Raw genomic sequence first — 11,814 nt, forward strand, 5'->3', positions numbered from 1 at the left:
TGAAATGGAATTACACAGCGTTTATTATTCCAATAATGTAACTGTATCTGCTCGTCGATCATCGATCAGCTTCATGATCCATAATCTATAGTTCGTTACCAACCCCAAACGTGAAGAATTAATTCATATTTCTGCACGGAAATTCATGTAGCCTGTCTTCAGTTTATTCAGGTGAGTGACACATTACAGATACATGTAGCCCTGAAACATGGGGCTACTTGTCCCTGGTTTTTTAAATGTCTACATTTACAACCCTTACAACTACATAAACGTTCAGATTTCAAATATAAAGTGCTGACCCAACGGCCACGGATGTAACAAGTTAAAACGCCATGGTATAAGTACCCGTATCTTCCGTATTGTTCAATAAAAAGCATTTTACTCCTATCGGTGGTCATTTCTTCATAGAGTTATATAATGTATCAGAGTGCAGTACACCTGCCAACCGATAGGGTCGCGTAGTTGAGAGCATATGGAGAGATAATGCTAAGAAAATGGCCACCGATCGGATTAAAATGCTTTTTTATTGAACAATACAGAAGATTTGGGTACTTAGACCAAAAGCGTTTTAACTTGGTACATCCATGGCCGTGGGGTCAGCACTTAATATTTGAAATCTGAACGTTTATGTAGATGTACGGGGTGTAAATGTAGAAATGTAAAAAACAAGTAGGGCCATGACGCTTGTGACAGACGAGCGTCATGTGAACCATGGCAATGACCAATATAGCAGCAATACTGCAATGTAGATATACTCTGTCTCTGTTACAAGTAGAAGTCCTGTACTCAAAACATACTAAGAAGTACCAAAAGTAAAAGTACTCATTGTGCAGAATGTCCCCATTTCACAATTTCAGAAGAAAATATTTTGTAGAGAAAATTTGGCCACGGATACGCCCTCTACGGGCAGTAACCTGTTCTACACCTACAAAGCGCAAGGTTATTAAGCATAGCTTCCAGCATCTGTACAATAGGACAGTGTCTGGTCTTCATGGTTTGAGGGATGTCTCCGTTCTAATTAGGGCTGGGTATTGTAGTTAATTAGGGGTGGGTAGGGTATTGCCTGCAATCTCACGATAGATATGTATCACGATACAGAGGCCACGATACAATATATCACGATATACGTTGATTTTAAATAATGACCATGTCCTACTGAATTTACTACAAGAGCTCTTCTTTATTATTCTGTAGCAAAGGCAAAGCATTTAGGTATTGCACAAATACAACAATAGCACACTTTCAGGCCCTCAGAGATCTTTAAATTAAAATAAAATGTTCTTAACATTAAAAGGTAGGGTAAGTGATATTTTTTGGTTAAAACAAAAAGTATTTTGTTAAAAGGTTAAAATACTATATTCTGATAGTAATCATTGCTATAGAGTGTTTTTTCAGTAACAGATGTCTCCCTGTCTCTCCAGCTCTTTAATAAACAGAAAATACATTTTTCGGTAGGTGTCAAAATCTCAGCCAATCAGGAGAAAGTACCAATTTTTAAGCTTAATTTGTATAGTGTTCCAGTTCCAATTTTGCATGCTCATTTCTTAGTGTCATCACTTCCAATTTCACTTGTTTAATCTGTATCCTGATTGAGTTCTCTGTCCTGGTTGGATAAAATTGGAAATTAAACTGAAACTGATTTGTTTAATAAAGAGGTGGAGAGACAAGGAGACTCCTAATACTGAACAAACACTCTATAGCAATGAGTACTATCAGAATATAGAGCTATTTAACAATTATTTTAACCAACGCAAATCACTTACCCTACCTTTAATAAAAGCAAATAGTATATTCTCTTTTTTAAACATAAAATGGCCTTTTCTCTTGACTCTTGAGCGTTTAGTCTTTTTGTTGCAACAATACAATTCTGGTTTTCACTTTACTTAAACTGTGCAGCGCGTGCAGTATGAAAACGCTTGTTTTCTGTATGAATATTTATTAAAAAATGAAATAGAAAGAGAGAAAAAAAACATAACACTGTTTGTGCTTTTCCTAACTCAAAAGTGGCCTTGTGCTGCCTGGCATCTACAGTAAGACTTAACCTGTCCTTAGTGCCCTAGTGGTTTACATTATTTTTGTTCAGGAACAACATCTGATCAAAATGCTCAGGTGTCAGAGCCTCCAGTCTAAATGTTATAATCTGGTCTTCAGTCATAGTTCTGGGGATGTATCCAGTCTAAAGTGTTATAAACTGGTCCTCAGACATGGTTTTGGGGATGTCTCCAGTCTAAAGTATTATAATCTGGTCCTCAGACATGGTTTTGGGGATGTCTCCAGACTAAAGTGTTATAATCTGGTCCTCAGACATGGTTTTAGGGATGTCTCCAATCTAAAGTATTATAATCTGGTCCCGACATGGTTTTGGGGATGTCTCCAGTCTAAAGTATTATAATCTGGTCCTCAGACATGGTTTTGGGGATGTCTCCAGACTAAAGTGTTATAATCTGGTCCAAAGTATTATAATCTGGTCCTCAGACATGGTTTTGGGGATGTCTCCAGTCTAAAGTGTTATAATCTGGTCCTCAGACATGGTTTTAGGGATGTCTCCAGACTAAAGTGTTGTAATATGGTCCTCAGACATGGTTTTAGGGATGTCTCCAGACTAAAGTGTTGTAATCTGGTCCTCAGACATGGTTTTGGGGATGTCTCCAGACTAAAGTGTTGTAATCTGGTCCTCAGACATGGTTTTGGGGATCTCTCCAGACTAAAGTGTTATAATCTGGTCCTCAGACATGGTTTTGGGGATGTCTCCAGACTAAAGTGTTATAATCTGGTCCTCAGACATGGTTTTGGGGATGTCTCCAGACTAAAGTGTTGTAATCTGGTCCTCAGACATGGTTTTGGGGATGTCTCCAGACTAAAGTGTTATAATCTGGTCCTCAGACATGGTTTTGGGGATGTCTCCAGACTAAAGTGTTATAATCTGGTCCTCAGACATGGTTTTGGGGATGTCTCCAGCGGCGGTGTGCCAGTGCTTCACTCTGGTGTCCATGTGTACGTCCATCGCTGACCCCAACTGGATCGATGTCTCGTACAGCAACAGCAGTCAGCCTGGGGGGGCCAAACGTGTCATCTATGGAGTGGCTTTCACTCTGCGCGCCTCCCAGAACCTCACCAACACAGGTACCTGTAGCACAGCACGTTATTAGCATGTAGTTAAAAATGTTCGCTTTAAAACATATATATACTGTATATATTCAACCCTAACCCTTAACATGACCCAGATGTGTTCCCCGGTCTTAATGGACAGCCCTATAGGACATCATAGGATGAGTTATAAGCTCATAAATGATGGATCTATGGAAAAGAATGCGTCCACAACTCATGTCTCAGCAAGTAGTCTGTTGACTGGGTGCACGGTTAGTCCTTTCAGACCCCGAACGCATCTGTTGTGTCATTTACACATTTATTTTTCTACTAAAATAGTAGAGAAAGAAAAGAAAAAAAGCGCGGCATGAGTTTGTAGATCTGCAATTTTTTTATTTTGTGCAAATGAACATTTGTAACTCAAATCTTTGCTTCTGGGGGGGGGGGTCCCTGGGGGAAAAAAACATTTTGAAGATGGGGGTCTGCCAAATACATAGTTTAGTAGTTATGGTACTCACCATTGTATTTTATATAACAAGGTTGGATGGCTCTCCTTGGCAGAGAGACCAGAACTGCACTGGCATCTGTTCTTATATAAAGCCATACTTGGAGATTGTCCTATATCTACATCTCATCATTTTTGGACTGGGCCCCTGCTGGACCCTATCACACCCGTTCAAGTAGTTTTCTCACATTTAAGGTGCCCAAGGTCAACTCTGAATTTGGTAGATCTGCTTTTAGCGTCTGTGTTCCTACCACATGGAATGACCTGCAGACTACATTGAAATGAACCACTCTAGTACCCTTCAGTCGTTTTAGAACTCTGGTGACCAAACAGGTCACCACAATGTGTCATTGTTTTTAGAATTTTGAATTTTTTAGTGGTAACGTTCCCAGTTTTAATGGGTTAAAATGTGGTGTGTAAGTGATATTTGTTTAGTTAAAACTAAGCTCTACACTGTCTGTCTGTCTGTCTGTCTGTCTGTCTGCCTGCCTGCCTGCCTGCCTGCCTGCCTGTCTGTCTGTCTGTCTGTCTGTCTGTCTGTCTGTCTGTCTGTCTGTCTGTCCATGGTACAGCGCCCCTCGGTGGGCTGAATGGGTGGGGCATGTGGCTCCTGTACGGGCTGGCGGCTCTCTGCTACACCACCGTCCTGTTTAGCTCCTCCTCCTTGCTGATGGACTTCCTGGGCGGGGCCTACTCCCGGCCACGCCTACTGGGGACGCTCTACGTCATCACAGGTAGGAACCCCCCCCCCGCATCTGACCAGTAACAGTGTTAAACAGCTCTATATTGTGATAGTAATAATTGTTATAGAGTGTTTGTTCAGTAACAGTGTTAAATCTGTGAAGCGGACGAGTACTTTTACTTTTGGCACATTTTGATGCCATTACATTTGTACTTTTATAAAATTTTGAAAACCAGACTTTGTGGGACTTACTTGTAACAGAGTGGGCGTCAGTGGCTCAGGGGCAGTGGTGGAAAAAGTACTCAAATTCTTTATTTAAGTAAAAGTACCAATACTGTAATATAAAAATACTCTGTTACAAGTAAAAGTCTAGAATTAAAAATGTACTTGAGTAAAAGTACAAAAGTATTGGCATCAAAATGTACTTAAAGTACCAAAAGTAAAAGTACTAAATATTTGAAAATAGCAGATCTACAAGCTCACAACGCATCGCGATGCGACGCGTTGTGAGCTTGTAGATCGGCTATTTTCAAATAGCCTAGGTATAAAATAGGTTTAAAGTGGTTAATGTATGTTTCATTATATCATCATTTATATCTGAAAAGTAACTAGTAGCTAAAGTTTTCAAATAATTGTAGTGGAGTAAAAGTACAATATTTGCCTCTGAGATGTAGTGGAGTAGAAGTAAAAGTATTGGAAATTGGAAATACTCAAGTAAAGTACAAATACCTCAGAATTGTACTTAAGTACAGTACTTAAGTAAATGTACTTAGTTACTTTCCACCACTGCTCAGGGGTAGAGTGGCCGGGTAGAGTGAACTGGAAACCGCAAGGTTCACAGTTCGATACCGGGCTGAGTTAGTGTGGAAGTGTCCTTGAGCAAGACGCTGAACCCCTAATTGCTCCTGATGAGCAGGTCGGTGCCTTGCATGGTTTCCTCTGCCATCGGTGTATGAATGTGTGTGTGAATGTGTGTGTGAATGTGTGTGTGAATGGGTGAATGTAATGCACAATCTATGTAAAGCGCTTTGGATAAAAGCGCTATATAAATGCACCATTTATCATTTAACAGAGTATTTCTACATTGCAGTATTGATACTTTTACTTGGGCAAAACATTAATTTTGAGTACTTTCTCCACCACTGCTAAGCCTCTAACGTCCTCTGTCTCCTCTGTCTCCTCTGTCTCCTCTGTCTCCTCTGTCTCCTCTGTCTCCTGCCCAGCGGCTGTCATCGTATCCGTCCTGGCGGTGTGTGTGGCCTGCCTGTATGTCATCCGTCACAACCTCCACCAGGGGGCAGAAGCCAGGCGCTGGGGGTCACTGGCAGCTATCGGTAGGCCTGTCACAATTATTACACATAAATCGCCTGATTATTTGGGATAATGATTTTTCGTTTCCATGCTGAAACATGTTCATGCATTTTCAAACACTTTCCAAAGGTAGCAGAAATAGCAGATCGGGTGTTTCCGCTACTTTTGGAAAATGTTTAAAAAAATGATAATATAAAATGATTAAATCTGTCAGTCACTTCTTCATACAGTATACTGTTGCTGTCGGGCAGAAACCTCATAGCGGCATATTTCAAGGATTCTTTTATAATTATTTACTGTAAACTGTATGGCCAGTCAATGCTATCACTTTGCCTGCCAATAATATAGCTTCTTCTTTTTTTATTTGACCCAAAGACCAAGGAGATATGATTTTTCGAAGATCTAGACTCCTATCCACTTCCTTGTTAACTTAAAACGTAAAAATTCTGTATCTCGGCTCCTGAGTACTTTTTTTTTTTTTCAATTAAAAATCTCTGGCAGAGAACAGCTAAAAATCTGAAATAACTCTGGCAGTCAATGCTATTAAAGCCATAACTGATCAATCTCAAACACTATAATCTCCACTAATAAATAACGTCCTTTGGATCCTGACAGCCCTGCCCAGTGGGGGGACGCTGGGGGCCACGGCAGAGCCTCCGGTGGTGTCGGCGGTGCAGATGGGCCCCGGGGACAGCTTCTGGATCTCCGCCACGGGGCTGCTGTTCTCCTGCCTGGCCGTGGTCGTTCACCTCACCGGCAGCTGTGGCGGCGCCGGTGTGCCCTCCTCCTCCTCCTCCTCCTCCTCCTCTGCCTCGGACCAGGGACCGGCGGGACCGTACTCCTCCGCCACACGGGGGCGCATGGGAGGACACCAGGAGGACACCGAGCCCCTCATCATCCACGGGCAGGAAGGAGGAGGACCGGGGGACACGTGAGGGGGGGTGACACCACGTGAGGACGTGTGTCCGTCCCCCTGAATGAGACACGATGACCCATTCAGACCCGGGATACGCATCTGTGTGTCATTTCTTTGGGCCATTCAAAAATAGCAGATCTACAAGCTCATAGCGCACACCGAGTGCCGCGCTATGAGCTTCTTTTTTTTTTATCGTGAAAATGTGTGCAAATCTTTGAGTATTATATATTTTTTTTAGGGCTGGGACTCGATTAAAAAAAATAATCTAATTAATTAGAGGCTTTGTAATTAATTAATCGCAATTAATCGCATTTTAATCGCATATCAATATTTGACCTGAGAACAGTGAATTTTGGCATACGTCTTTAAGTACATGTACTCAAGAACTGTACTTAAGTACAATTTTGAGGTATTTGCACTTGACTTGAGTATTTCCAATTTCTAATACTAATACTTCTACTCCACTACATCTCAGAGGCAAATATTGTACTTTTACTCCACTACAATTATTTGAAAACTTTAGTTTCTAGTTACTTTGTAGATTTGGATTATTATTACAAAACAATACAGTAACCACAGTATTGGCCATTTGAAAATAGCAGATCTACAAGCGCAGCGCATTGTGAGCTTGTAGATCTTTTCCACCACTGGAGGCTGGTGTGTTGTTACTGTTGTTTTATAGTAGTTTAATTCATTATTAATAAAAATCGCACGCATGTGACCCGCACCGCATCGTGCACCCCCCCCCCCCCCCGGCCCTAATTTTTTTAAGTGAACATTTGTAACTCAAATCTTTGCTTCTGGGGGGGGGGGGGGGGGTCCCTGGAACAAAGCATTTTTAGATGGGGGTCCGCGGCCCAAATACATATCTAAAAATGTTTTCTAAATCCTAACAGCATGTTGCTATATCAGTGGTGCTCCAACTGTTCTATGTCAAGGACCCCCAAAATGATATGTATTTGGCCACGGACCCCCATCTCAAAACATGTTGTTCCAGGGACCCCCCAGAAGCACAGATTTGAGTTAAAAAAAAATTGCTTTAAAATATATATAGTCAAAGATGTCACATTTTCACGGTAAAAAAAAATAAATAGCAGATCTACAAGCTCATAGTGTGGCACTCAGTGCCGCACTATGAGCTTGTAGATCTGTTATAGGAATAACCAAAGAAGTCTTAAAATGACACGGATGCGTTCCCGGTCTTAATGGGTTAAGGAGGAGCACTTTACTAGGGTTGGGTTGCGTAGCTCTGTGTGAGCTTGTAGATCTGCTATTTTTTAATAGCCAAAGTATAAAATAATGGATAAAGGGGTTAAAATGATTGTGACGCTTTATTAACACATTTTGCTGGGGACCCCCTGGTACCCCCTCCGAGGACCCCTGGGGGTCCCCGGACCCCACTTTGAGAGCCAATGTTTTAAAGTAATCGGGGGATCGATCATACTGGAGATAAATATTCTACCATTTTTCTAAGGTTAGTGAAACGCGTGTTTATGTTTTATTTCCGGCAGTCAAAGAGTTAAGGATCCTCATCCCTACACCTTGCCCACTACCAACCTTATCCTCATATGATTGGTCCTCACTAATGCTCATTATAATATATAATATGATTGGTCCTCACTGATGCTCATTATAATCATGACACCATGTCTGCTCTACTCCATAGACTGTATAAAAGAGATGGACAAAGCCAGACCTCTGGTTCCTACAGACCCAAAATGAAGCCCATTGTTCAGGAATTTGAAATCCGCCATCTCTAATATGAGCCCAAAAGCACGTCGGGAACAGGAACCGGAAAACAATCCCCAAAGAATGCTATTGGTTGAGTAGCTTGTCAATCAAGAGCGCGGGGCGGGGAATGAATGCTATTGGTTGTGTAGCTTGTCGATCGAATCATCCCGCCCCCTCTTAGAGTATAGCCTACTTTATCGTCAATTTTAAAATAAATGGGACCATAATTTAGCAAAACGCATATCATGATGATTGAAAGGAGACTTTAAACTAGCGACTGGAAGCATATAGTATTTATGACAATTTTTATTAAGGTAAGAAAATCTAGTCTAAAGTTTGTCAAAAATCCATCCGCTTGCGTTAAAATAAATTATTTCTGACACCAGCAGGGGTAAAACAGTGAAACTACAGGCTATTCATATGAACTGTCTCTTCCGTATTGGCGTCACTGTAAAAATCGTTACTGGCCCCTTGCTCTACTCCCTCTGTGTCTCATTGGTGGGCTGTGGACAGTTCAGAAACCTGCCTACCAGTGACCCACTGACATCATCTACCAGTGACCCACTGACATCATCTACCAGTGACCCACTGACATCATCTACCAGTGACCCACTGACATCATCTACCAGTGACCCACTGACATCATCTACCAGTGACCCACTGACATCATAGGTATCAGGTTGGGTCATTTCCAACAAGATATCGTCTCTGTCGGGTGGAAACACAAGTCCAAATATAGCTGCAAGCAGCGATAACACGGGGCCAGTGAAAGAGAGAGAGAGAGACATGGAGACTGAATAGATTGAAGAGAGAGAGAGACAAGGAAACTGGAGATGGAGAGACATGGAAACTAGAGAGAGAGAGAAACTGAATAGATTGAAGAGAGAGAGACAGATCATCATGATCGCCTCAACACATTGTCGGGGACAGGGATCGAACCGGTGACCTCCGGACCTTCTCATTGAGCTAGAGATATGATAGTCCTGATAGTGTCTGTTGATATATATAAGTCTTTCCGTCCCTCATGGACCAGGCCTTTGTTTCGCTAACTACTCTAGATCACTGGTTCCCTAACCATCTACCGATAGAGAAATTGTATGTCTCCTCGGAACAGAAACCAGTGAAAGTAGCCGATCTTCATGATGATGAGAGAGAGGCAGAGAGAGAGAGAGAGAGAGAGAGAGAGAGAGAGAGAGAGAGAGAGAGAGAGAGAGAGAGAGAGAGAGAGAGAGAGAGAGAGAGAGAGAGAGAGAGAGAGAGAGAGAGAGAGAGAGAGAGAGAGAGAGAGAGAGAGAGAGAGAGAGAGAGAGAGAGAGAGAGAGAGAGAGAGAGAGAGAGAGAGAATAGATTGAAGAGAGAGAGAGAGACATGGAAACGGAATAGATTGGAGAGAGAGAGCGAGAGAGCCATGGAAACGGAATAGATTGAAGAGAGAGAGAGAGAGAGAGACATGGAAACGGAATAGATTGAAGAGAGAGAGACACGGAAACATAATAGATTGAAGAGAGAGAGATGGAAGCAGAATGGATTGATTGGACATCTCAACCTATTGCCATTAACAGGAATCGAACCATCAACCTTTGAATTGACAGGCTGCAACACTACCTATAGTGCTATAGCTTTGTCCAGGCTGAGGTTGTCTGTTGAAGATAAAAGTGAACCAGTGAAAGCAGCCGATCTACAAGCTCAGAAAGAACGTTGCTATCTGAAAGGTTTTGAGATTGTAGATCGGCTATTTTCAGAATGAAGTATGTCATACATACTTCATACCCTCTCAAATAAGCATTTCAGGTTATCTTTATCAATTGCATATGTATTAATTGACACAATTACTGGTAGTGTCTGTTGATATTTATAAGTATTTCCGTCCATTATGAACCAAGCCTCTGTGTCCCGAACTACTCTAGATCACTGGTTCACAAACCATTTATTAATAAAGGCATTTTTGTGTCTCCTCGGAACGAAAACTAGTGAAAGTAGCCGATCTACAAGCTCACAAAACGTTGCTATCTGAAAAGTTGTGAGATTGTAGATCGGCTATTTTCACAATGAAGTTTGTCATACATTGCAAAAACATACTCTCTCCAAGAAGCATTTCATGTTACCTTTAACAGTTGCACATGCATTAATTGAGAGAGAGAGACATGGAAACAATAGATTGAAGAGAGAGAAAGATGGAAGCAGAATGAATTGATTGGACGTGTCAACCTATTGCCATTAACAGGAATCGAACCTCTTTGGATTGACAGGCTGCAACACTACCTATAGTGCTATAGCTTTGACCAGGCTGAGGTTGTCTGTTGAAGATAAAACTGAACCAGTGAAAGCAGCCGATCTACAAGCTCAGAAACACGTTGCTATCTGAAAAGTTTTGAGATTGTAGATCGGCTATTTTCAGAATGAAGCATGTCATACATTGCAAAAACAGACCTTCTCAGATAAGCATTTCATGTTATCTTTATCAATTGCATATGTATTCATTAATACAGTCTTGTTGTTTGCAATGCACTTTAAATGAAGTCTCCACCAAGTGAGCCTTGAACCGGCAACCTTGGTGTTGTGAAACAGTCACTTAAGCGGGAAGCCATTGGACCAACAGACCTGGTCCAGTGAAAACGGAGGTCAGACAGATGATACCATTTCACGCAAATAACAGAAAAATCCTGGGTTTAAGTGTTTTTCAAACTGCTCAAAATTGCGGACAATCTAAGGGCGGAGAGAGAGACATGGAAACGGAATAGATTGAAGAGAGAGAGACATGGAAACAATAGATTGAAGCAGAATGGATTGATTGGATGTGTCAACCTATTGCCATTAACAGGAATCGAATCCTCAACCTTCGGATTGACGGGCTGCAACACTACCTATAGTGCTATAGCCTTGTCCAGGCTGAGGTTGTCTGTTGAAGATAAAAGTGAACCAGTGAAAGCAGTCGATCTACAAGCTCAGAAACACGTTGCTATCTGAAAAGTATTGAGATTGTAGATCGGCTATTTTCAGAATGAAGTATGTCATACATTGCAAAAACATACCCTCTCAAATAAGTATTTCAGGTTATGTTTAACAATTGCACATGTATTAATTGACACAATCATGTTGTGTGCAATGCAACTTTAATGAAGTCCGTATCAAGTGAGGCTTGATCTGGCAACCTTCAGGTTGTGAGGCACACGTTTAAGGGAGAAGCCATTGGACCAACAGACAAGAACCTGTGAAAAAGGAGATCACTCAGATGATACAGTTTCACGCAAATAGCTGAAAAATCCTGGGTTTAAGTGTTTTTCAAACTGCTCAAAATTGCAGACAATCTAAGGGCGGAGCTTACTGGTCAACGTGATACATGTGTTCCTCATGAGTCAAGGCACATGTGTAAGCAGGTTTAATGGCTGTCGGCCAAACGAGGCATGACTTTTGCCTGTTTAAAGTTTGCATTTAAAAAAAATTGCTATAGCGCCCCCCTTTGACCAATTGGAGTAAGATTGGTTTCAGTGATATTTGGAATGACCCTCAACATTACCGCAAAGTTTCAAAGAAATGTGAGTCTGCATGTATATGTTAGGGGCAGATGAATAATTGTCATAA

At 41.5% G+C, this 11,814-nt stretch overlaps 1 protein-coding gene across 2 annotated transcripts in view; it reads left to right on the plus strand.

Annotated features, from left to right (window-relative positions):
* The window catches only part of LOC308102746 (uncharacterized protein), a 7,246-nt gene extending 23 nt beyond the window's left edge, over window positions 1-7,223 (plus strand). Inside the window, exons 1-5 of one of the 2 annotated variants that reach the window (XM_080452597.1) lie at window positions 1-171; window positions 2,915-3,123; window positions 4,165-4,326; window positions 5,498-5,608; window positions 6,201-7,223. The exon at window positions 1-171 is cut by the window's left edge and continues 23 nt beyond it. In XM_080452597.1, coding sequence (XP_080308723.1) covers window positions 2,937-3,123; window positions 4,165-4,326; window positions 5,498-5,608; window positions 6,201-6,520 — 780 coding nt within the window. In that variant the 5' untranslated portion in view covers window positions 1-171; window positions 2,915-2,936 and the 3' untranslated portion in view covers window positions 6,521-7,223. The remainder of the gene's footprint in view (window positions 172-2,914; window positions 3,124-4,164; window positions 4,327-5,497; window positions 5,609-6,200) is intronic. The other variant, XM_080452596.1, reaches the window with a different exon arrangement.
* The last annotated feature ends 4,591 nt before the right edge of the window (window positions 7,224-11,814 follow it).

Source organism: Gymnoscopelus braueri (assembly GCF_963280865.1).
Source record: "Gymnoscopelus braueri genome assembly, chromosome: 2".
Taxonomy (NCBI): Eukaryota; Metazoa; Chordata; class Actinopteri; order Myctophiformes; family Myctophidae; genus Gymnoscopelus; species Gymnoscopelus braueri.